Source organism: Vitis riparia, chromosome 18 (genome assembly GCF_004353265.1).
Source record: "Vitis riparia cultivar Riparia Gloire de Montpellier isolate 1030 chromosome 18, EGFV_Vit.rip_1.0, whole genome shotgun sequence".
Classification (NCBI taxonomy): Eukaryota; Viridiplantae; Streptophyta; class Magnoliopsida; order Vitales; family Vitaceae; genus Vitis; species Vitis riparia.
This window is the reverse complement of record NC_048448.1, coordinates 11,918,949-11,944,379: the sequence shown is the minus strand read 5'-3', so window position 1 is coordinate 11,944,379 and position 25,431 is coordinate 11,918,949. Positions and strand designations below refer to the sequence as shown.

General features: G+C 35.1%; 3 protein-coding genes across 4 annotated transcripts in view; 1 reads left to right on the top strand and 2 right to left on the bottom strand.

Annotated features, from left to right (window-relative positions):
* The first annotated feature begins 4,880 nt into the window (after nt 1–4,880).
* On the top strand, nt 4,881–6,218 carry LOC117906770 (histone H3.3). The gene is made up of 5 exons (XM_034819955.1): nt 4,881–4,982; nt 5,121–5,236; nt 5,461–5,537; nt 5,653–5,743; nt 5,831–6,218. The coding sequence occupies exons 2-5, from the start codon at nt 5,165–5,167 to the stop codon at nt 5,999–6,001; spliced, it is 411 nt and encodes a 136-aa protein (XP_034675846.1). The 5' UTR covers nt 4,881–4,982; nt 5,121–5,164; the 3' UTR covers nt 6,002–6,218.
* Nucleotides 6,219–14,791: 8,573 nt separating this feature from the next.
* On the bottom strand, nt 14,792–16,677 carry LOC117906769 (aldehyde oxidase GLOX-like). The gene has a single exon (XM_034819954.1). It carries the CDS (start codon nt 16,660–16,662, stop codon nt 15,001–15,003), a length of 1,662 nt encoding a protein of 553 aa, XP_034675845.1. The 5' UTR covers nt 16,663–16,677; the 3' UTR covers nt 14,792–15,000.
* A 6,216-nt stretch (nt 16,678–22,893) lies between these two features.
* The window catches only part of LOC117905353 (protein DECREASED SIZE EXCLUSION LIMIT 1), a 57,331-nt gene continuing 54,793 nt past the window's right edge, over nt 22,894–25,431 (bottom strand). For both annotated transcript variants that reach the window (XM_034818266.1, XM_034818267.1), the window contains exon 13: nt 22,894–23,796. In XM_034818266.1, the coding sequence (XP_034674157.1) occupies nt 23,704–23,796 (93 nt within the window). In that variant the 3' untranslated portion in view covers nt 22,894–23,703. The remainder of the gene's footprint in view (nt 23,797–25,431) is intronic.

The window sequence follows — 25,431 nt, the reverse complement described above, 5'->3', positions numbered from 1 at the left end:
ACATTAGATATGCATATCACATATCTTAATATGTAATTAACATATCTCATTAAAAAAATTGATAATATATCTCACCATTTATTATATCCATGTTTGGTTGAACATAGGATAAGATAAGTGATTAGATAACTTATCATTATCCATCATCAACTAAACATGAGGTAAGATATAAAATATTTTCTCTTATTATGTCTTATATTATATTCGACCAATTAAACATGACTTTAAAGTAAAGGATGTGGAATAATAATGAAAAATGTGAAGTAGTAAAGGAGATCATTAAGGTAACTGAGCAAATGAAAATAATAAGGTAAAATGAAGATATAAACTTGAAAATACGTTAATTACTTTTACTTATTATTTAAAGTTATTTTTTACTTTAAGTTATACTATTAAATTATTTTACAAAATATACTTAATTTACTTAATAATTTAAATTAAGTTATTAAGTTAATTTTAAGTTATTAAAGTTGGTTTTCCAAACACCCATTAACAATTTGGTTATATTGAAATTAGGTTTTTATAATTGTTTGAATGCATATTTAAAAAAAAAAAAAACAAAAGTGATATGGTATTTTTGTTTTGGTGACAATTTATTTATTTATTGTTTGCACTATGAAAATATGAAGATCAAATATGTAACAACTAACTACAAGTACAATTAGATCTTGCTTCCACAATTTAATCAGACAAATTTTAAACTCTGGTTAAAATATCAAGATATTTGATGAAAGTGGATAGATAATTAATTTTTATGATATAGTAGATGAAACACAATCCATACAAGTACAAAAAGATCATTTGGAGAAATTTTTTACTTGTATCAATTGCAGCATAAGGCGCATGAGAAATCTTAATAAGTAAATAATGTTTAGATACATGCTTTTTATCAATTCAAGCTTCTTTCTATGGGTAAAATAGATCTTCTTTTTAATTATTTCCACTAATATTAGCTCTTAAGTCTTATTGATTAGGTGAAATTTAATTACAAAAACATTTAAGATCTTTAAGTTATAGAGAAAAAATTTTGAACCTTAATACTATAATCTGAGTATTAAATTGAATTGATTGAAGAATCAAAATATCTGAGTATCATGAAGTTGGATGAAGTAATAGGTTCTTTGCAAGTCTAAACAAAACTTCGACTAAATCATAAAAAAGTAAAATAAGAGCATGAAGATAGTTTTGAATCAAGAAAGAATGGTGAGAGTTGATAAAATGATCACATAGAAATTCTAGATTAGGCCAAAAAGGAAAATAAATAATGCTTTAACTCTAATTTAATAATTTAATTTAAGTCATTAAGTAAATTAGGTATGTTTAGTAAACTAATTTAATTGTATGACTTAGAGTCAAAAATAACTTTAACTAATAAGTAAACATAGTTAACTTATTTTTAAGTTTACATTTTTATCTCTATTTGTCCTAATTACCTTTACGATCTCTTTTGTTACTTCACAACCTCCATTCTCGACTTCTTTTGCCATAATTATAATTTATGAGGATAAATATGTTAATTTGATAATTTAAAATAAATTTTAAGTTAATTTTATCAAACAAATTTAATACTTAAAGTAAAAATTAAATAATAAGCTTAAATTAACAACTTAAATATAATTTAACTTAAAGTCAACTTAAGTCATTAAGTAATAAATATTAAGTTTTAACAAACATTCTTTTAATATCATTGCAATAGATATGAGTATTATAGGTTTGAATGCAACGCTAGAAGATCGAATCGAAAGAATCTCCATAGAATTAGTTCGAAAGTGATTATACTTAAAGCATTTTTTGGTTGTAACATTGTTATTAGTAGTATTTCTAAAAACACCTTTTTTTTAAGTATGATAATTTAATGTTTGGATATTAAAAAAAAAGGTTATGAAATGCCTGTCAAGTGATTGTTCATAAATCACAAATCACTTTAGTGAAGTTTTAGGTTTTAAAAAGTTTAAGAAGATTTTTATAATTTTTAAAATGATTTCAAAAGTTGTAACTAAGCATTCCAAGTAATAACTAATTGTTATATTCTCCTCAAAATCACTTCCAATACGTTTTGTTAGAAATTATTTTTGAAAGAAGGAATATTGGCACCACACCAAAAAAAAGAAGTTAGAAGATCATACAAGTTAAAGTTATATAATTTGCATACAATTGTAAAACACTTCTAAAAATTTAGAAAATCGCTTCATAAATTTTGAATTAGCATTTGGTGGTTACTGTTAGCATATGATTTTTCTATAATAAATTTTAATGATTAAAATACAAAATTTGACAATTTAATTGTGAGTTAAGCATTTTCTTTAAGTTTAAAGTTGTTAAAGAGATTAAAGGGAAAGTTGTGTTTGCGGTGGGCCGTTTGAAGGTAATATGGAAATCAGACCCAAAGAAACTGGAATATGGGTTTTGTCCGTTAATGACAAAACTATTATTCATTTTGTGCATTATATATTGTTTCGGTAACCTATTCCAAAATTGCCCTTTAGTTTTCCTTGTCAGCAGCCACTACGCAATTTAATAAACACTGAAATGTGAACCGGTCTCCATATCAGCAGGGCGGTGCTCAATTTTAGAAACACTAAAATGTGAAATTTGAAGTTATGAAGTTTGAAACCCAAAGCACTTGAACCGAGAAACATTTGAAACTTGAAGTTATCTCTGTTACTTTCTCTTGTTTTGCTTTAACCAGATCTCATAAAATTTCCATGTTCATAGTTCCTTTGATGCAGCCGATCTATTTATTGAGGTCTTGAGCAGGTGATGGATACCCATCTTTTGAAAGTCGGCTTCGTACCTCGGGTTTTGGGTTTTCAGAGAGTCAGGTCGGAGCCATCGTTGGTGCACCAGATCGTTATCTCGTTTATTTTTAAGGGTGAAAATGAGACTAAAATAAGGGCTTTTCTTCATATTTTCCTTTTCTATTTAATTTTTTTGGTCTTTTTTTAGGTTTCTGATGTGGACGATGAGCTGGCCCAAGGGGAAGACATTTTCAGTATGAAATAACACCTCACACTAGAGCGCATGAAATAGAGATTTTTTTTTCAATTAGTAGACATATCTTGGGTTATGTAAACTTGGGTTTTAAAAACAATATTATTTGGAAATGGCCCTCCAAAAACACAACTGTCCCAAAATTAAAAGGATCAACTTGAGAAGAAAAATCAAGATCATGACCCATGAAGGATCTAGTATATGTAAAGGCAGTGTTTAGGATCTCAAAAGTTGTAAGGTTGAGATACATTAACTAGGGAAGCATAAAAATATTTTTGAGACACATAATGATTCAAAAACTTATTCAATCGATTTCTAAATTGACTTAAATTCTTCAAATAAAAAATAAAAAAAATGATGAGAAAACCTATGCAATATAAAAGGAGTGATAATACTTTATTTTTCTGAATTTTTTTAAGCTAAGAAAATGGCATTCTTACATTAATAGAAGAATTCGGGATTTTTTTAGTCAATTGCTAGGTTGACTTGTTTGGGGGATTTTTTGGAGGTTACTGTAATTAGTCTTAAAGAGGGTAACAAAAACCTCAACCATTCAAGGATTGGTTGAACTAATAGAATTGGTTGAGTTGGAATTGAACAAAATTATGATTGTGGTTTACAAACTTAGAATAGCTTAGGTTTTACCTTAATCGGTTTAGAATCAATTAGTCGGACAACCTCAACCAATTGAGTTGTTTGTAGTCTAATGATTTCTCACAAGTGCAAGATTTCCTCAATTGTTAATACTTTAATTGATCCATGAATTGAAATTGCAACTAATTGTTAGTTTCACCGTTGTATTCCAAAACTTTAATTGAAATTCTCCAAGTTTATTTATTAATTCACCAACCTTGAAAAATCATTGCAGCATCATTTCTAACGAGTTTCAAAAGAGTTTGATGAGTGTACCAATCTTCAACTTTTAGTAAATCTTAACCCCACATGGAAAAAAAAATTCATAGCCTTTGGTTGAAGAAAACCTTGATACTAGTGGAAGAACCTTAATCTCATATTAAAGCAAAATGGCCCGAATATAAGTTACCATTAAACCACTATAAGTACTTTCTTTCTATGTCTCCATCCTTGTATTGATTTGAGTTGTATTGTATTCTCTTTTTATTTTTTATTATATCTTAATTTATCAAATTTTTTATAAAAGATACGGAAACACCCTATTCATGTCTTTTCTTAAGAGTCTGTCTAAGATTGATTAATATATTTTCAAAGTTACTTATTTCTAATATCATTTTTTATTATTTAACATATTATTGAAAATGACTAATTACATTCCCACCCTAAAAAAACTCAGTATAAATATATTAAGTCATTATTGGTTTCAAATTCATCATTAATATCCTTGTAGATGTATTTTATAAATAAAAATTTAGTTTTAAAAAAATTATTAAATACATTTATCTAAAATTTTTTCATTTAAAATATTTTTAAAAAATAAATTTTATAAATAAAATAAATTTATAGGTGTGCAGACTAACAAAATTTAAAACTAATAGTGGTTGTATTGCTTGAGTATTATTAAGGGCCACTTGCATGCATCAAATGAAAAATAATTATTAAAAATTGGAGCACAATTAAATAAATAAAAGTAAAACATAAAAAGTGTTAATTAAAAATAATAAAAAATAAAAGAAAAGAGGAGAGGAAAGACGGAAAGAAAAGGAAAGTAGTGAAGACTCGTGGAAGAGGGCAAGGCGTCGCTTTTGACTCAGGCGGGTTCGGCCTACCACAACTCGCCCTCAATTTCACTCACAAAAGAAACACAAAAACTGCCACGCTGGCAATCCTGATCTTACAGAAGCGGCCAATGAGAGACAATCACACGGATCGAGGACTTTTCAAATTAGTAGCCCCTCTTTCTAAAATGCCGTTGAAGGCCTCGGTTTCCTAATAAGCACCGACTTAATCTCTCTATATAAACCTCCCGTTATCAGCCCGTTGATTATTCTTGCATCAGGTACCCTAATCTCCTTAAGGTAACAGCCGGTCTCCTCTTCTCCTCTAGGTTTTCTCTTCCTCCATCTTCTGGTTCTTCCGGGCCGGGATGTTTTAGTTTGAAGGAAAGCGGTTCTTTTGCCGATCTGATCTTTTTATTATTTGTTTCTGCCTTGCAGATTTTGTGATTTCCCCAATTCTTTGTCGTCTATTGTGAAGCGAAATGGCTCGTACGAAGCAAACTGCTCGCAAATCAACTGGTGGGAAGGCCCCAAGGAAGCAGCTCGCTACAAAGGTGGGTTTTTTTTTTCTTGCTGCTTTTCCTCATTTGACTTCTTGTTCTCGTAATTCGTTTAATCTCTGTTTGTAAGAGATTACCTAGGATTTTTCAAAGCTTTTTTTATTACGGTTTTGAGATTTTTTTTATATGAAATTTATTTTACCCTAAAATCTAATCGTTAATCGTTCGATCTGAAATCACGGTTCTGAATTTTGGCTCCTGTGTTTATCGATGTGCAGGCTGCAAGGAAGTCTGCCCCAACGACCGGTGGAGTCAAGAAACCCCATCGTTATCGTCCCGGAACTGTCGCCCTCCGGTAATTTTTTATTTTTATTTTTTGCTTTTTTATTTTTGATATTTAATTCTAAGCATGCTTAAATGTTGTTACTTCTTTTAACAACAGAACCCTAACTCGTCTAAATTTTCAACAGTGAAATCCGTAAATACCAGAAGAGTACCGAACTCTTGATCCGCAAGCTTCCTTTCCAGCGCCTTGTCCGTGAAATCGCTCAAGATTTTAAGGTATCCCAGAACAAATTGATTCTGATTTGATCAATTCTGTGGGTTTTTACATTCATCGGATTCCTAACGTGAGTTTATTTGTCTCAGACGGACTTGAGGTTTCAGAGTCACGCAGTTCTTGCGCTTCAGGAGGCCGCAGAAGCATATCTTGTGGGGCTGTTTGAGGACACCAACCTCTGCGCTATCCATGCCAAGAGGGTGACAATCATGCCCAAGGACATCCAACTGGCCAGGCGAATCCGTGGCGAACGTGCTTGATTGTTAAATTTATTTTTCTTAGCAATGTTTAAACAAAATAGCCAGTTAAATCTGTATATAGGGTTTGCTGAACAACATTTTGTTTTTTAGTTTAGTATTATCATGTTCACAATCCTCTGAGACTGCTTGTTTCAGTAATTCATAGTTCGTTTCCTTTAAATAACTTTAATTAATATGTATTTTTGTTCGGCAGTTCATAATATTTTTGTTTAGATCATGAATTTTTCTCCGAGTTTGTCTATGGTTTCCACATCTAATTCTACTACAAGGGGCTCCTCTCTCACGTTGAGTGATGATGAAGTGGGAGGCTCATTACTATTGATCTTTGTTAGGTCCTTTTTCTGGGCTGTTAACCATGGCACTCCTCCCAGCATGGGGCGCCTCCAAGTAACAACTGTTTCATTAGGTAATAGATGTTTTAAGTTGTGTATGATCAAAGGGAATTGTTGCGAATCATTCTGCCAGAGGGAGTTGCCCCCACCAGGCAGGCCTTGATGGAAGATAATTTCATCCTGGCCTTTTGGGGCCTGTCCCTTTTTTACTCAAAAGGTAGTTAATCTTTACAGGTAACTATTTGCTCCCCAATGTGTGGGTAATGTTATCCGAATCTACCATGGTTAGGGATGTTTTCATAGTAAGAGTTTAGTAGCGTCCAGGCTGAACACGAGTTATGTGTCTTTCATAGCCGAGACTGCAGGATATCCATCCATGTTATGTGCGTATCATAAGTGAGTTTACGGTTGTGCACAACGCCTGGGGGAACTGGCATTGGTGGTGTGTATAAACTGGGTGAAACGAGGTTTCTTATGTTTGGGTAGCGATTCTGAAATCTGGTTTCTGCTCATCCACGTTTATGTGCATATGGTTAGTGATTTAGGTACGGCAACTGTGTGGGCTCAAATTTTGAACTTTGGTGTATATTTATGGGTTTCAGCTGCAACATCTCACGGAAAATCTAAATGGGCTTTTTTAGTCCAAGGTTGGACGAATTGTAGGCCTACCTCTAAATGAGTTCAAGCGAGCTGCGGCCTACAACCTGACCTTCGTTTAAGTGATTTTACCTAGCGTGGAAATTTTATGGGCCTTACAGCAGGCCAATTCACCCCAACACTATTTTCCTTGTAACCTTATCTCCCTCCGACCGTTTCATTCCCCAAACCCTAATTGATGAATTGCTCCTTCCGGTTTCAACCGCAACGCAAGATCCACATCAGACATGATGAGCAGCTTCCTTTTTGTAAGTTGTTACTTTATTTCTCTCATTATTCCCCAAACTTTGACTTTATGTTGTTTTCGTTTTTTTTTTTTTTTTGGTATTCGTCTTTTTTTCGTGAATATATCCTACTTCAATACGAGAAAGCACGCTTCTTGCGAAGAATACATATGTCGCGTTCTCTTCTATACTCGTGCTTAAGTTAAAAAGATGTCTTTGAAATTTGATTCCAGTTTCTAATTAGATATACATTTCTTTTATACAACTACTTCTCCTGATTGTTTGTTTTTATTTGTCATTAAAGATGCTAAAATTCTTCCATGAACGATTAAATTTTTATGCAATTGTTTGGTGAATATAGAGAGGGATTTAGTAGAGGACGACTTGCCCCTTTTTTTGGTAAGAAGAACCTATTTATGGAGTTCTCTTCATTGGATTCTTGTGAAATTTTTTACTTTTTATAGAACTCTTTCCTTTTGTAGTATTGATAGTTTTTTTGGCCTTGGAAACATAATCTTTGTTTTCAATATTTTTTTACACTTTACAAGACTTTTTTTGGTGTGGGGTTTTCTCTAATTGCTTGAAAGTTGTTTAGTTTGGAGTTCTTTTTGGTTGAGGTGAACCAAACTTTTAGCCCCATTGGTGCACCCCAACCTTCACTTCTTCTAGATGGAGGGCTTGAAGAGTGGAGGCTGTTTCTTGGGAAGTAGTGTTGAGCAATGATGGTTGTCTAAGCGGTTGCCTCTTGTGCTGGTCTTCCCTTTGAAAGAGGAAGCTTGAAAGGCTAAGTTGTCTGTGTCTTTTATGAGCTGTCTCAAGTTAAGTGGTTTTCTAAAGATGCTGAGCTTGCCCAAGTCGTCTAAGGAGTCATATTGGAGTGAGGAGTTCGTTTGAACTTGATTGAAAGTTGGTGTGAAGGTCTTTGCTTGAGATCGTTTGACGAGAAATATTAGATGGTTCTTGGTGGATTTATCTTAGGTTGAGGATGGTGACTTGTCCAGATCTGATTTCAAAGTAGCAGTTTTTCTTATCATTAGCCTTCTTCAACTTTCCGATTTGTACTTGGTCGTCTTCTGCTTCATTTAGGTACTTAGTATTGATACAATGGAGATGCCAAAGAGTTCAAGTCGGCTTTGCGGTGGTTTCAAATGTCGTCGTCAAAAAATTGCTTTGGGAAGTATTTGACATGTACTTGTGATGGAGCTAAGCATTCGACATGTCAGGAGATCTATTTGGAGATTGATAGGTTCCTTCTAGTGAACGAGCCTATGACTTAGCTAGACCTTAGGAAACAAGATTGAGAGTGAATGTTTGGATACTATGCCTTTGGTGGTGCCTTGTTTTAAGGATCAGGATGCAATCTGAAATGGTTCCTCTGGTGGGGAAAAAGAGCTTGATCTACCTTCATTTGAATCTTCCCTCATCCCTGAAGTACCTTGAAAAGTTATTTGCCTTTGTTGGACACTTTTGTCTCAATTGATTATTTGCCTTTGTAGGGCTTTTGCTATAGTAACCCATTGTAGCTTTTATTTTTTGTGAAAGTAGGATTCTTAATGCCTTCATTCTGTTAGTTAAATGCTTAGTTTAGGAAAAGAATGGTCGGTAGTAACCTTCTTTCCTTCTTGGCCAAGGGAGGAAGCTAGGTTGTGATCAAGTCCTCTTAGGGAGGTAAACTGGTGGAGTTTTGCCAACAGCTCCCTAGTTCAAGACATAGGGATTGATCACAACTTGAGAATGGTAGACTAGGTCAGTCCTTTTCCTTTTTGAATGTGCCAGGAGAGGTCGAGCTGTAAACCTACCTCAAGGAGAGATCTGACCAATGTTTCAAGAATAAGGGATAAAGGCTTGGTTTTTATGAATCTTTATTATGTTTGTAAAGATAAAGGTTCTGTTTGAATTGCTTACCCATTAGGCATAGTACCTCTTTACTTGTAAGTATCTTGACCTTTTGATCGTAAGTGCATCGCACATGGTTTTTTCTAGTCATTAAACAAATATCGAGCTCCTCATTTTGTGATCAAAATAAACCATAAAGTGAAAAAGAGTCCATAAAGATTGTTATCTTGAATTTTGTAAAAAAGGGATTTAAACCAATATGCCTTAACAACAAAGTGCAGAATTAGAACCAAGAAGTGATTCAATGAGTGTGAGAGATGTATTTGAAAATAAGGAGAATCATAATCTCGTTTCGCTTTCTATATGTATATGGGGTGATATCATTCATGCCATTAGAATAAAATAACATAAAATTAATGGATTAATTAGTATAACAATTAATGCTTTATAAATAGGGTTTATTGTCTTCTCAACATTCCATCAAACTTGTATCCGAGTTGTATCAAGTATTCTTGCTACATCACTTCTCATAGGGAGAAAAGGTTTGAATAGAGTTAAACTTATCAAGGCAAATTTCCCCCCACGTACTAATGTGAAAAAAAATCCAATTGGTATTCTATAAAGAGATGTCTTCCAGATTCCTAATTGGTGTGCTAACCATTAGAAGGCAGGTTTCAGATGGCCACAATAACAATTATGCCAAAAAAGGCAAAAATGTTTTCAGAAGTTGCATGTTATAAATCAGCTTCTTAGCACTACTAGAAAAAGGAAAGGCACAAGAATTATTTTCACCATGTTAATTTGCCGTTGGCTCAAGTGAAAGAAAACTAGACATCACATTGCAGCAACTGAATGTTGGTGGAAGTAGTAAGAATACACTCAGAAACTTGAAAATTAACGAGCTTTGACCAGAAGCAATTTTTTTTTTTTATGAAAAAAAAAATAATCCAGAAATTAAGGTGGTGTGTTTTTTTTTTTGGTTTTTTGTTGAAAGCAATTTGTTTTCAAAATTTAGGTCGTTTTATTTTCTACTTTTTTATAACTTATTATAAACTTTTTATTAAATAAAAAAAAAAACCAAAATATGTAGTTTTTTCTAAATAGAAAAAATAGTATATTAGTTTTTTTTTTTACTTTTTAATACTTAATAGAAATAAAATACTATAAAAACAAACAAACAAATATTTAACACTATTAATCATTAAGGTTCTATTTAGAATTAAGTAAAAAAACAAACACCACCTAAGCCTAATAACAAAATAATTGTCAATTTAATGTGTTTTCCTCATGTAAGCCTTCACATCATAAAATCGTAGTTGTTGACTAGGATTTTGAATTTTTTTTTTTAAATTGTCAAAACTATAGTCATCAACTAAGTTTATAGCCGTAGTTGGTGATTATTACTTTGATCATTTTAAAAAAGAAAAAAGTCAAAGTCGTAGTTATTAACTACAGTTTTGTCACGTAAGCCTTTATATCATAAAACTGTAGTTGATGACTATGGTTTTGAACTTGTTTCATTTGAAATATTTTAGTTAATTTTTTAAGATAAATTTAATATCATAAATTTATTATATTATTTTTATTTTCTATTTATTAATATGTAAGTGGTAAATAAACTTATGTGATTATTTTAAAATATATATATGGAATTAAATAATTGGTATTTTTAATTTGATATGAAAATATTTTTGTTTAATTTTATTAAAAAAAATTGGCATTATAAATTATTATATTAAATACATCTAATCACTTCCTAAAGGTACAAATGGACCATGAGAAATGGGATAGGGTCCTGATAGCCCGAGAATTAGATGTACTAAATTTTCTTAAGCATATACCAAATTTTCTTAAGAATGTATCAAATTTTCTTAAGAATGTACATAAGGTTCCAAAGTCTATTTCAAGGTGGGAAACGACTTCCAATAACTTCTCAAGGGTCCTTAAAAGGATAAAATGGACCATAGGAATGGATATAGGGGTCTCGGTAGCCGATGATTGAATGTACCAAATTTTCTGAAGGATGTACCTAGGGTTCCAATGTTCATTTCGACGTGGGGAATGACATCCAATCACTTCCCAACGGTTTTCAAATGGACAAATGGACCATGAGAAGAGAGATAGGGGTCCTGGTAGCCCGAGGATTGGGTGTCGAAATTTTCTTAAGGATATGCCTAGGGTTCCAAAGTCTATTTCGAGATAGAGAACAAGCTTCAATCACTTCTCAAAGGCCTCTAAAGGATCAAATGGACCATGGGAAGGGATTTAAGGGTCTGATGGCCCAATGATCATCAAATTTTCTTAAGGATGTACATTGGGTACCAAAGTTTATTCTAAAGCGAGGAACGATCTCCAATCACTTCTCAAGGGTCCCTAAAGGATCAAATGGACCATGTGAAGAGATATAGGGGTTTTGATAGCCCAATGATTTGATGTACCAAATTTTCTTAGTGATATATCAAATTTTCTTGGGGTTTCAAAGTCTATTCCGAGGTAGGGAATGACCTCCAATCGATTTTCAAGGGTCTTTAAAGGATCAAATGGACCATTGGAAGGGATATAGAGGTCTCGGTAGCCCGATGATTGGATATACCAAATTTTTTTAATGATGTATCTAAGGTTCCAATGTCTGTTATGGGGCAGGAAACAACCTCCAATCATTTCCCGAAGGTCCCCAAATGATCAAATGGACCATGGGAAGGGATATAAGGGTCTTGGTAGCCCGATGATTGAATGTACCAAATTTTCTTAAGAATATACTTAGAATTTCAAAGTCCGTTCCAAGGTAGGGAACAACATTCAATTTATTCCGAGGGCCCCCAAAGGAATATATGGACCATGATAATGGATAGGGGTCTCGATTCCCCTAGGAATGGATGTACCTAGAGTTTCAAAGTTCGCTCTAGGGTGAGGAAGGACCTTCAATCACTTACCGAGAGTCCCCAAATGAATATATGGAGAATGATAAGGGAGATAAGGGGTTTCGATTTCCATAGGAATGAATGTACCTATTTTTTATGAAATTAATATAAAAGGTTATATATAATCTTTTTAAATGAAAAACTGTATTTTATTTTATATTTTATTTTAATTAAAAATGAAAGATTTTAACCAAATAAAAAGTTAGATCTACAATCAAGTTAAAACCATAAGGAGAAAATATAAAAATATCATCATTGATTATGATTTTGATATGATAAATTTAAAATAAAAATAATATAAATCATAAAATAGTATTACAAAGATATTTTTATTTTTACATGTGATAGTATTTACAAAATAAATAAATTTTTTGTTTAGCATTAATATAAAAAAAACTCATATCATAACCTCTAAATAGTAAAATAGAAAATTTAAATTTAAACCTTAATTTATCAAACATATTATTATAATTAATATTTAAAATCATCAAGTATATTATTTGTGGGATAATATTTTTATTTTTATCCATTATATATATTTATGTTTTTATTTAATTTTTTATGTTAACTATTTATTATATATTATGATTTTAAGTTTAATATGTCCAAAAAATAATTAAAATCAATAAATATGGAGAGATTAGAGAGTGAAAAATAAAAATAAAATTAAAGAAGTTTTATAAGAGAATACATGAGCATATAATAAAAAAGTCAAAGAAAAGATAGAAAAATAACAAAACAAAATATAACATGTGAGAATGGATATAGTGGTAAAAGATGAAAAAGGAAAAAAAAAAAAAAAATAGAAACGTGGCAAGTGAGCTATAGTAGAAACGAGAGAGATAAAAAAAATAAAAAAGTGATAGATGTACTTGTCAATAGGTATTTTAAAGTGATAGGTGTACTTCTCTTTTAACTTTTGAGGATAATTTTGGAACAAATGTGAAAGCACCGTTGGAGTGCATGAATGACTAATATTTTTTCCCATTTTACACTAAAATTGAAAAGATAAAAGCAAAGTTCTAAAAACTTAATTATTTTTGGGTGATGTATGATTGCATGATTTCCCGAAGGTATAATGCATAACATAAAGAGAAATAAATCCATATTTATTACATCGTGTTATGCTTTTAAGAGTTTTATTCTAATAAGAAGATAGTCATGGTTTCCATTTGTTGTTAATGCATTCATTGTTGTTGTTTATAATGCCTAGCTTGATGGAAAATTTTGGTGTTGAACAATGGTACACTTAAATGGATTCAAACCTCATTCTTGGTCCTCTGTAATAGCTTTTCGTTCTAGCTAAGCAGGGAAAACTTAAGACTTTTTCACAAACTACGCCAAGGACAGATGCTAAAATTCTTCCATGAATGATTGAATTTTTATTCAATCATTTGGTAGTGCAAAAAGGGATTTAGAAGAGGAGCAGGACTTGTCTCCTTTGGTTGGAACTTGGAAGACGCTATTTATAGAGTTTTCTTCATGGATTTCTTACTTTTTACATGTCTTCTTTCTTTTTGCAGGATTTCTTACTGCTATCAGGGCAATCACATTAGATTTTGTAGTCATGTACATGGTGCCAGATCCCCACGTTTCAAAGACCATAAGGGGCCTGCAGAGAGAAATGAAAAGAGAGGCGCAGATGAAGCTCACTCTTAATAAATATAATCATTTCCAAATCTGAGCAGCAAAAGTGGAAACAAGAGGATAAGAAAATATAGAGATTGGGAGTAACTAGCCATCATGTGATAACGCCCCCACAAATGGTCGGTCATTTGATGATGCATACGTTTGAGGGCTTGTACAAAGGACAAGATGACAAAAAAGTTAAAAGGGCCATTTGCGTGTGTCTCTTCAAGAGGATGTCATGGACTGCAACCCCTCCTCCACAGTCCTCCCTACATATAAACACACATGCAAAGACAGGCCCGTGAACTTTGAAGCTCATGTTTTAGCCATCACCCGTGACCTCCCTCCACTCCCACTCCCAAACAAATTCCCTTTTAATGTGCTGCCCCATTTTCAACCCCCTCTTCTTCAAAGTGAACGTCCTTTCGTCTCCATATCCTTTTTCATACCTTGAAAATAAAAGGTTAATGACTCTTTATTTCATTAGTTTTCTTAAAGTTCTATAATCATCCTCATTTCCTTTTCCTTCCCATCAAATCCAAATACAGCCACACAGCCATACAGTGATAATGTTTTTAATTGGTCTCATCATCTTTGTCGTTTGCGTGTGTTCCAATCAGTTGAATGCCTCCCATCTTTCCCATCACCATCCAACGCTACTCCTCCGTTTTCATTTCTCTTTCTAGCAACCATGAAAAGTCTCCTCTTAAGCCATTCTGTGTTCAAATTGAGGAAGGGCGTAGGAGGCGCTGATGTTGTGAAACTTGTCCGCAACTGCTGATTTTAATGCTTGGGCTTTGGCAACTTGTGCCGATGCTTTTCCTATCAAATCCTTTCCCATTCACAGCCATATTCTATTAATACACAATTGTCTTAGACGTGTGATCTGAACATTCCCTAGCCCCACACAAAACGTTGCTTTTCTTTCCAGTTCAAGGCTAAAGTTGTCTTTAATTCGATGGGGTGACTGAAAAAAGTTGGAAGCAAAACCACTAGATTCATAGTAAAACTTGGCGAGGGTTTGTGAGGAACAGAGGGTTTGCAGTAAGAACGAATAACAAGGTCCCATCCTGGCATTACCTGTTGTAGAGCTGTACTGAGATTTGTCTCTTGTTTTACGCGACCTGCCTTTATTATTGGTATCAGGATTCACACTGCTTTTATAATTTTAGTATATGAATGGAGTGAAAATAAAATTACAAAATATTTGTAAAATTCCATACCTTGCTGTAAGACATAGTCGATTGGACCACTCTATGAATGCATCATTTTTAATGCATAGTGGCTTTATTTTATTTCACAAATTTAAATATTCAACGTATAATAATCCCTTTTCTTTTTCTTTTTCTTTTCTTTTTTTTTTTTTGACTGTTAACCCCCCGCCAAAAAAAAAAAAAAAATCACTGAATTTGGACCCAAATGCCCTCACTGGGAATACCTTGATGAACCACAAATAGAATATAATATCCCGATGGAGCAAGAATGGCCGAAGCCGGTGTGGTAACGGCAATGGAGAAGGTCGATTTCTCCGCATTTTTCACATTCCCACTTCCAAGCACCAGCAGTCTCTGGTTCATTGACAATGAGTGTGTGGTAAATGAAGGTGCCAGCATTGTTACTGACACCGTATCTGGATCCAAAGTTCCCGTCACAGAAAACCGAACCGTTAAGTCTTTCCCGTACCCGATTTTAGCTTGAGAAGTGGGAGATATAATGGTTGGCCGCAGATTCTTGAATCCAGAATCTAAATACTCCGGCGAGAATGCCTCCAAGCGCAGCTCTGTGGGATAAAGCACGCCGGTGAATTTGTAATAAATGTGAGGATTGCTTCCCCCAACGAGAACACGACCGTCCCGGAGAAGAATCGCCGTGGAGTGGTACATCCGGGGAATGGTGGTCGGGTTCATTACCTCGAACCGCGACCCGGTTGGTTTATCGGGTTTGTAAAGAACCGGTTTCAGAACCGGGTCTCGACCGTTCTCCCATCCGGCAGTCCCCGCGGACGCGCCGTTGATGATCAAAACGTCGCCGTTTGGGAGCAGTGTCATGTCGCCCATGACCCTAGCCAGAGGCATTGTCTCCATGACCCACTGCGGCGAACTGTCCGTGATTTTGATTCTCGCACAAGTTTTAAGAGCACCGACGAAATTACTCTTTGAGGCTTGGGTGTAGGATCCAGTGGGTGCACCTCCACACACCAGAACCTCGACTTCGATGGATGATGCTTGTAAGTTCAGTGGCAGCATGACTGCAGACCCAGTGCTCGGATAACACCGAGGATCGCCTCCGGGAATTGTTGGGAACGTCTTCACCACGACATTTTTGGCGTAATCGAACAAGATAGCTCGATTATTAGAAAAAATAAATAAATTTCCATCGGTATGAAGATAAACAAATGGATAGAGATTGTTCTCTATACCGCGGTCGTTGGTTTGTGCTAGGAATGGTAAACTGTACGCATTGCTAGCAGCGCCGGTCTTGGGATAAAACTCGTAGTTGAATTGCCTTCTGCCCCCGATTACAATTTGCCGGTCGTCGGGTAATATATGATTAGTCGCGTACCATCGCCGCGCAGCCAGTCCAAATGGAATTTCTTCCCAGTCGCAGGAAGAACACGGCTTGAAAATCCTAACCACACGGTCACCGTCGTTGAAGCCACCGGTTTGGATCAAGTTACCATTAGACATGACAGCCCCTGATGAACACCACACATCGGTTTGAACCATAAGGGCACGTATAGAGTTAGTTGCGACGTCATATTCAACAGAGTGTGCAGTGCAGTCAATGGGCAATACGGTGTCGTTTGGATCATTCCGACATTTCCCATCGGGCAAGGAAAGGTTTGATTTCCCAAAATCAGTGCGATCAAAGATGACGACACGGTCATTGTGAAGGAGCTGCATGTGCATGGCTGTAATGCCAATATTCTTGAGCAAGAGCTGCCACTCGCCGCCGGCAGCGTGGGTTAAAACCCGGCAGCATGGTCCGGGGGCAAAGAGTAGCTGCCAACAGAGAAAGGGAAAAATCAAAGTACGAATCATATGGGCTGGTGGGGTGGCCATGGTGAACTGGTGATGTCTCAACCCTGTCTGCTTTAAATCCTAGTCGAGGTCGAGGGCGGAAGTGTGTAATCCCACACGCCTGCTGGCGCGTGGATAAGCACCCGTGTAACGCGGAATGGGATATTTTGGAATCCTCAAACCATACCCTCTTCTTAGTCCTTAGTCCTTACTAATAATTCCTCTTTATTATTTTTTTAAATAAAATAAAAAAAATATTTACACATTTATTAACCGAAGAAAATTCTCATGTTCGATTAAATTAATATTTTATTTAAATAAACAATTGATGTATTATAAGTGACGTCATTTATTTAAATGTGTAAGAAAGTATATGAAGCAGATAATCATCTATGACAAAATGTAAACATCATTGAAGAATTCTACCCCCCGATCCAACTTAGCACCACGGCTCCACGCGGATAGACTGATTATTACAAAAATGAGAACTAATTTTGATCATCGATCCAGATAGGTACATGGTACTAAACTTTTCTGCGTGGGGACTCATAATATTGACACGTGTACCACTGGGAAATATTAATTGGAAATAATTGTTTTTACTAGTTCAACAAAAAAAAAAAAAAAAGGAAATTAATGAAAATGATTGGCTTTGGATGAAGCTAGGGTTTAAATGAATACAGCACAGGACAGGCCTCATGCTCAGAGCCGCCCTGTCGACTAGGCCAACACTGGCCTCATTTTAGAGAAGAGCCTTTTATTAATATTATTATATCGTTTTTCGAGCACCATTATAAATTATTTTTAATTTTTTAAAACACTTATTAATTTTAAATGTATTTAAAAGCATTTATTTAGAATAAGTGGACTTAAAAGCATCTTTAAACGTCTTTTTAAGTCCATCCTTAAATCTCACGACTTAATCTTGGATTGGTGATGGAAACTAGCAAGTTGAGTACGGGAATAGGAAATTTTAGGTGGAGTGGTGAAATGGATATAGATCGGAAAATGACACTAACGGACAAAAGCATTATATTAAATTGACATTGAATTGATTTTTTTCTTTTTAAATAATGTAAATCTGATTTTTCATGGAAAATATATTAGGGGTGAGAAGTGGGCACGGCAAAACGGAATCTTATTTAAAAATATTAGGGTTTGAAGGTGAGCTGCGAGCAGCCCTAGAGAGGACCACAACATGCCACCAACCAAAACAGCCAACCTAGAAGGTTAGAACCTTGAAGGGAGTTACAACGAAGAGCGGGTGCGGAATTTCACAAGTACACGTGGGAGAAAAAAACAGCCAACCTAGAACCTGGTCGAAATCAGCTTTTTATAATCTATCCTTTTGATCGAGTCCTCCATGTAGTGGTTGGAGACTGAAGACTGAAGAGAGAGATGAAAAGAAAAAGAGGTACAACATAACATCAGAGAGAAGGAAGATCACGTTAACGAGTGTGGTGGCCTGGTGGGTATTATGGATTTTTTAGTGTTTGGTTGACACTGCCAATCATAGGATTAGATTCTTTTTAAGCCCTTAAACCTCTTCAGCTTTATCATATAATAATCTCAACGGTTGCTTCTCTTCATCACTTAAGGGTGTGCTTTTGGCTCATTACTTGACTCTTTCTATGGTCTTTTCAGGCCAAAGCAAACGTGGGGCACTGTATTTTCTCAGGGACTAGATCAATTCAGCCCAATGTTTTGTGGTCATGACGCTTATGAATGGAAATTGAAAATTTTGATTAAGATTTTGGTAGATTTTGTGAAAACCATTTGCGAGCTACTAATTTTCTATACAAAGGTGTCAAGATGGTGGCGAAAGAGGAGAAAAAAACCAAAGAGTTTCCTAACTAATCAATGGGATTAAGCAAATACATGAAATCCATATGATATAATTGTATGTTGGGATTTTCTTAATTTCCTTGTCATGATTTCTTGTTTGTCCCTCGGACTTGACATTAGTTATGTGGGATAATCTTTTGTGATGTCATGGTGCCAAGACTAGAGCTATACAAGTCCCAATTGTCTAAGCAAGCATTTCTTGTAAGCAAATATTTCATTTCATAAATTTGTACGGTATTAGAGGATGTGTTTGGTATGTGATAAAATGAATGAAAATAAGATAAAAATAAGGATAAATCACAAAGAAAAGGAATAGGGAGAAATTAAAATCTTATTAATAAAAAGATTTAATTTCTATATTATTGAACTTTTTAATTCTTATTCCCATTTAAAAAACAATCCAAACATATTATTAAGTGACGATGAAATTAAATTTTCATTTTCATTATCTATTCCAATGTTTCAAATGTGATTTGAGACTTGTCTTCCAATGTTTCAAATGTGACATAAGATTTGTTTCGACCTGGCATAACTTTCCTCTCTAAAAAAGGTTGAGGTCAATATTATTGATATCATATGTGGCCCACACTAGAATACCATCATTTTTTTAAGTCATAGCTACCTTTAAATAGCCAAATTACGTGGAATATTGAAATAAAGGGAAAGACTTAATCAAGGTTGCGTCATTAGAAGACAATTGGAGATTGCTAAATGTACTTAAAATGTTGAAAGTTAAGCATACACATGGTGAATATAGTTTAATTCAATTTCTTGTTGATTAGCTGTACGATTTTAATTAGAAACGTTATTGCTTGATAGTCAATGAAAGCGAATTTGCCACAATTTGCAAAATTAGTCCTGATTAAGAAGGAAGACCAATTGTAATTTATTCATTATTTTTTTAATGTTTCGTGTAAGATGACAATGATCTAATAAAACCACTGGATCGGTTTTCCAAACCTGTTTTTCAAGGGGTTCAATAATTTTTTTAATGGCCCACAGACATTCGAGATTTTCAGTGGTGTCAAATATGAACACTGCAACTGGTTTATGGCATCATTTTCATTCAAAGGAAGTAGTAGCCTACTAAAGAAAGTAATAATAATAATGCCATATTGCAGTTGTACTTATTTTTATAATTGATTTGAATAGTTGAAGGGTGACATTTGTGGTGTCATTCTTTGTTTGTTTCCCCCTACAAATGTTTTGCTTATGGGACTATATGTTGTATGAGTATCAAAAGGGAGGTTATGAGCTTTACAAATGTTTTTCTGTAAGAGTCTTTGTTTCCCCTTGGGCACTTTTTATGGTATTTCTTAAATTCGTAGCAGCACTTTTTAAGGTATTTCTCAAATTGGTAGGAGTATTAAAGAAGCCTATTACCTTTCTTCCCTTTCCCCTCTCATGGATGTAGTGATTAGTGGCCAGCTTCCTCGAATGTGTTAACATGTAATTGGATTGTAATAAATTACTGTTGAAATTCTTACATGTTACCTGGAGGAACTTGGGAAGTCATTCTTGAACCTTGTGAGATGAATAGTTCATAAAGTATATTTGATACAAATACAAAAGGCTGCACACGTACAAGGAATGGATCCCAATGCAAAAGTTCATCTTATCCCATCAACATAAAATGTTGAGTTACAGGTATAAGGAACGAACCCTCAGCCAAAACTTGTCATGTCCTATCAAATGAGAAAAAGCTCCCTTCTTGGGATGGCCATTTGCCACCTAACACTCGTCTAATCAACCAATGACAAAGCCTGACATGTTTTGAGATTAGAGCAAATTCAAATAAACTTTTTTTTTGGGGCAAGGGAACTCTTGAGCGGAAAACACATCTAGTATGGTGGGATATAATTTGCCTTCATAAGAAGAAAAGGGGAAGAGTCTTTCCATTATCAATAAAGCTCTTCTGAGCATGTGGAGTTGGTGTTATACTACTGAAAAAAAGATCCTTTGGAAGCGCATCATCAATGGGAAGTATGGGGAAGAAGAAGGGGGATGGTGTTCTAAGGAGGTTAGGGAGGGGTTTGGGGTAAGTGTTTGGAAAGCTAAAAGGAATGGGGGCTTGTGAGTAGTAAAATCTCCTTCGAGGTAGGTAATGGACAAAACGTCAAATTTTGGAAGTACAAGTGTGGGATTGATCCGTGCGGGACTCTTTTCCATCTTTATTTTCCTTGGCATGTTCTAAGGATGCGTGGATGGAGAATGTTTATGACTTTTCTATCCCTAGGAAGGGGGGTTGGAGGCCCTTTTTTTCTAGACCCCTCAATGATTGGGAAGCGGAAAGTGCGCAATGAATAGGGAGGAGGAAGATAGGGTATGTTAGACAGAGACTAAGGATGAAAAGTTTATTGTGAAGTTGCTTTATATGGCTTTGGAATTGGGGACTTCGTTTTCTTTTCCTTGGAGCAATATATGGAAGGCATGAGTGCATCCTAGAGTTAGTTTCTTTGCTTTGGAGGCAACTTGGGGAAAAACCTTAACTTTGGATCAAGTCCAGAAAATGGGGTGGTATTTAGTGAATAGATGTTTTTTCTGTCATGCTAAGAAAAAATCCATAGACCATCTCCTTGTCCATTGTGTAAAGACAAGAGTCTTGTGGGAGTTGTTGTTTACCATTTTTAGGGTGTTTGGGTGTTACTTGCGTCAATTAGAAAAACTCTTCTAGGGTGACATGGGCCATTTGAGGACAAGAAGCATAGGAAGGTGTGGAAAGCCGAACCTTTATGTTTGTTTTAGATAGTGTGGAAGGCGAGAAAGAGAATCATCTTTGAGAGGAAAGAGCTCTCTATCCAAAGGCTAAAAAGTTCGTTTATTTCTTTATCTAAGATGATGTTCCTCTTAACTCTTTTTTGCTTTCTAGATTGGTTGGGTCATTGGTGAGGGCAGACTGACTGTATTTCTTTTTTTGTATCTTGGTGTTTTTTTGGTGGAGGCTAGTGGTAGTTGTATGTTTTTTGTCTACTTTGGACTGCTTTTTTGGTAGCCCTTTTTAATATATCTTCTTTTTTATCTATTAAAAAAAATTATCTGAAAATTAAAAAATAACTTAAAACAATTAAAAAATATTTTTTAATTATTATTATTACTATTTTGAAGAACAAAAAATCCTGTTAAAAAAATGGTCACAAAGAGAACCCAAGTAGCCACACGCCTCTCGTATGCGCAAATACATTGGTTTTGGGGAAGGCATACCTCAGTCGGAGGGGTGAAGCCATAACTCAAAGTTCAAGGGTTTTTTTTATCATTTAATGCTCTGATGGTTGCCAATCAAGATAAAAGAAGAAAGGAAAATAACGAGGGAGCTCAACCCCCACAATCCTGGTATTGAAGTTGGAGGGTAGGCATTTATTACGTAGCACATGATCAAGGGTTTCAATGGGACCACAGTTTCTTTAATTAGGACACCCTTACCTTTTGCTAGGAGATAATTTGTACCTTTTGGACAAGTTGAAGATGAAGATTGTAAGCAAGCACCCACTTAACCCAACACAACTTTATGCTACTCTCACAGATTTCTGCAATCACCCTGTGGTGGGTTTAAGATTTCTGTTGGGTTTTAATCAAGCTGATTGATTCCAAGGCTTTATCTTATTTTCAGGATTGAAAATGGAGGTGGAAAAGGATGGTTTAGAATCATTTCCCATTTTCTTTTCCTCCGGCTACAAGAAAACAAGAGGTGGCTCTCACAACTCAACTAAATATTGTAAATATTAATGAAGCACATGGGACCGAGAGAGATAACTACCACATTTAGCCACGTTAACATTAGAGTAGCTGGGTTCCACATCAAACGAGCAATCCCGTGATGTGACTAGGAACATACACAGGACTGCTGCCTGGCGGCTGGCTGTTTTGCTTGCCTCCGAGCATTTGTGCGTTATTTGGGTTGGCGGGATTCTTTTCTTGTGCTTCTTTTTCCTTGGCTCAAGAAATTTCCACAACCACTCATTAACATGGAAAAGAGATGAAAATGAAATTCAGGAGGGCCCTCCTAGGAAATGTCCCACAGCCATGAATGAGCTTGAAAAAGAATGATTATGGGCCTGATTTTAACTTCTCATATTAATTGTAGAGCAAATGATAATGGCACATGGTATTTTTGAGGCGGGTCTTTCAAAGGGCCTCACAAAGGTGGTGTCTCCTTTCTTTGGTGGACCACGAGTTTCAAAAACTATTCTTAAAAAATCCATTCGCTCTTCATTGTCGTTTTGTCTTCATGTTCAAACTGTTTCTCAGAAGCAAAGAGAATCTAGTCTCTTGAGAACCAAACAGGACTTGGATTGTAACTAGTACCAGTTTTTAAACCCAAACATAACTTAAAATATAGTAATAGAAACTGAGGATAATCCTCTCCATCATCTCTATACAATAAACAGGCACTATACGGAATTTTTACTACGATAAAGAAGATGCCCAGAATCAATGAAGATGCTTTACTTAATTGTAAAGAGCAAGTTCAATCTCAGAGTCAGATTTGCACCGAGAGAAACAGTCACAGCACATGTACCTCTTCAGAATTCTAGTATTTATACATACCATTCTGTCTATTAGGTTTTCAGCTGAGGAGTCTCATTCTTCATTCGGCCCCAATAACATAAAGTCTTGTTCTGATCCAATGATAATCTTTTCATCCCCAGGACGGGTAATAGAATAACACTTTGTAAGACTGCGTAATTCTCTTTGCTGCCCAGATCATTTAGGGCCCCATGCACCGATCAATTCAGCCCTGACTTACACGGAAGAGGTCCACACACCTGTTCTAGGAAGCCCACTTGTGTGTATTCAAGAGCTATTGGTTTATGAATGAATCAGAAGCATGGATCTGGTTCAGCATATTTCAGTGAGAAATTATTGGTTTACAGCCTTAAAAGCAAGGAAATAGAGTATCGATTTCAAACTTTATGCAAACCAACCTAACTGATTTAGAGCGCCGTGTAAAACACAGCAAAATTTTCCAGTCTCCAACTTTCTTTTTATACATCAAGTCCCCTTTGTATATTTCCAGCCTAGAAGAAAAACCGAAATAAATATGATCAATGTAGGTAACCCTCTTTACTGTATGTACAACACCTCAACATGAGACCCAAAATCTACTATTACATGAGTATAAAACAAAACAGAAATTAAGTGATGAAAATAAGAGAAACAAAGCATCTGGACCATGCCATTGACCACGAATCTCGCAATCCCAGCTTGGTGCATTGCAGTCTATATAATTTAAGTTCTGTATTAGGGAGGGTAAAGTTCCCACAGCGCAACTGTGGAGTCTTCTGAGGAGGAGGCCATTAGCTTGCAATCAGGTGAGAATGAGACAGCATTGCACTGCAAAAATGCAAATGTATATATTAACGTCAAGCACAAAATTGATTATGTTATGCTGTCAATCATCTAGGGATAGAGGCATTCAAAGGACAAGATGCAGCCAAGAACTCCCATCTTGAGACAATTTTCATGTTAGAAGGAACCCAATTCTAGATAATAAGATTGCAAATACTAGCCTCTTAGCTTTTCCATTTTTGTTCTCTTTTATTACCCAGAAGAACATTAAATTTGTAGGGCACAATCTAGTTATGGACCAGTAGACTAGTGCTTTAAAAGGTTCTGAAGCACACCACAATGCCAAAAATGGATTAGATTTGATGAGCCGTGCAAGTAACAGGAATGGCCTGTTTTTGACAAATCACCATAAGACGGGCTAAGTTCAAATTCTTGTAAGCAAATAAAATTAATGGGAAAGTTAAACACATGACTAAATACACCTCACTAATTATTGAAATATATTTTCATTGCATATTACACATAGGTTGCTTGCTTCCTTGAATGCCCTTTTTTTAATATACAAACATAAAATTATTAAAGAACACCTAATAATAGGGCACAGTTGAGGTACACAAAAAGTATGAAAACGGAGTAAAAAGGTGGAAAAGAAAAAGGAAAAAAGAAAAAAACAAAGGAACACCTGCCCACTAATAAATGCCCAACCAGTCAATAAAATCTAACATGTACACAGAGCCTAGATTAAGGAGCTTCTGGACCAAAGAAGCAGTCATTGAGCACTTGATTTGTGTTCCCACATCTTCAAAAGATGTACAACGTCTCTTCTGCCAAATAGTCCAAAATAACATAGCTGCATGGTTCATCAAACCTTTCTATGCATTTTGACAAGAAAGCTCCTATGTCAACACAATAAGATCTCTCTCACCAAGGAGGGAAGTACCCATACCAAACAGTGAGAACTGAAGATGCCAAAGACTACTGGCTTTTTCACAATATAAGAAAATATGGTCAGTTAATTCTCCTTCACTCTTGTAATTCGATTCATTAATGACCACCTTCTCCTTTTAAACATCATTCAAGGAAGATTAAAAAGATTTGACTGAGAACTTTCTAATCCTCAGTGTACCCCTCCAAACTAAACTATCCTTACAATTCCTCAACATCACTCCTTATTCCAGCCTCCAAAGAAATAACTCTACACTCCAACTCCCAATCATGGAACTGTCTTGGGAAGCAAAAGGATCCAATGCCTATCCCACTTGTCACCTCCCAAACATCCACGACCCAAGCATCATTACAGGCAACAATTAGCAAATTGGGGAAAGAGACACTCAAAAGCAAATCACCATGCCAAACTGCCTACCAGAACTTCACTCTATTGCCATTTCTCACTTACAAACTGGTTCTATCTTTCGAGCCTTTCTTCTCTCCTAAGAGCTATCCATAACCCTATCATATACCCTTTCCCTCCCAATACAAGAACACCAACTTTCTATTTCTTCGCTATACTTCCCTAAAATAGCTGACCTCTGCAAATAGTCCCTCTCTAATGCATCTCCAACATGACATGCCAAGTGAAGCCTTATTAAGAGAACATAAGGATATAATCCAAGCCTCTCTTTTTATCCAACCAAATGATCAACTGTTTCACCATATGTGGCTTTTTCTCAAGAGAATCAA

Excerpts from the sequence above, each read along its gene's own strand:
- LOC117906770 (XM_034819955.1), top strand. The coding sequence starts at position 5,165 with ATGGCTCGTACGAAGCAAACTGCTCGCAAATCAACTGGTGGGAAGGCC. Across the intron at positions 5,237-5,460 it reads GGAAGCAGCTCGCTACAAAG|GCTGCAAGGAAGTCTGCCCC; the intron begins GTGGGTTTTTTT and ends ATCGATGTGCAG. Across the intron at positions 5,744-5,830 it reads AAATCGCTCAAGATTTTAAG|ACGGACTTGAGGTTTCAGAG; the intron begins GTATCCCAGAAC and ends TATTTGTCTCAG.
- LOC117906769 (XM_034819954.1), bottom strand. The coding sequence starts at position 16,662 with ATGGCCACCCCACCAGCCCATATGATTCGTACTTTGATTTTTCCCTTT.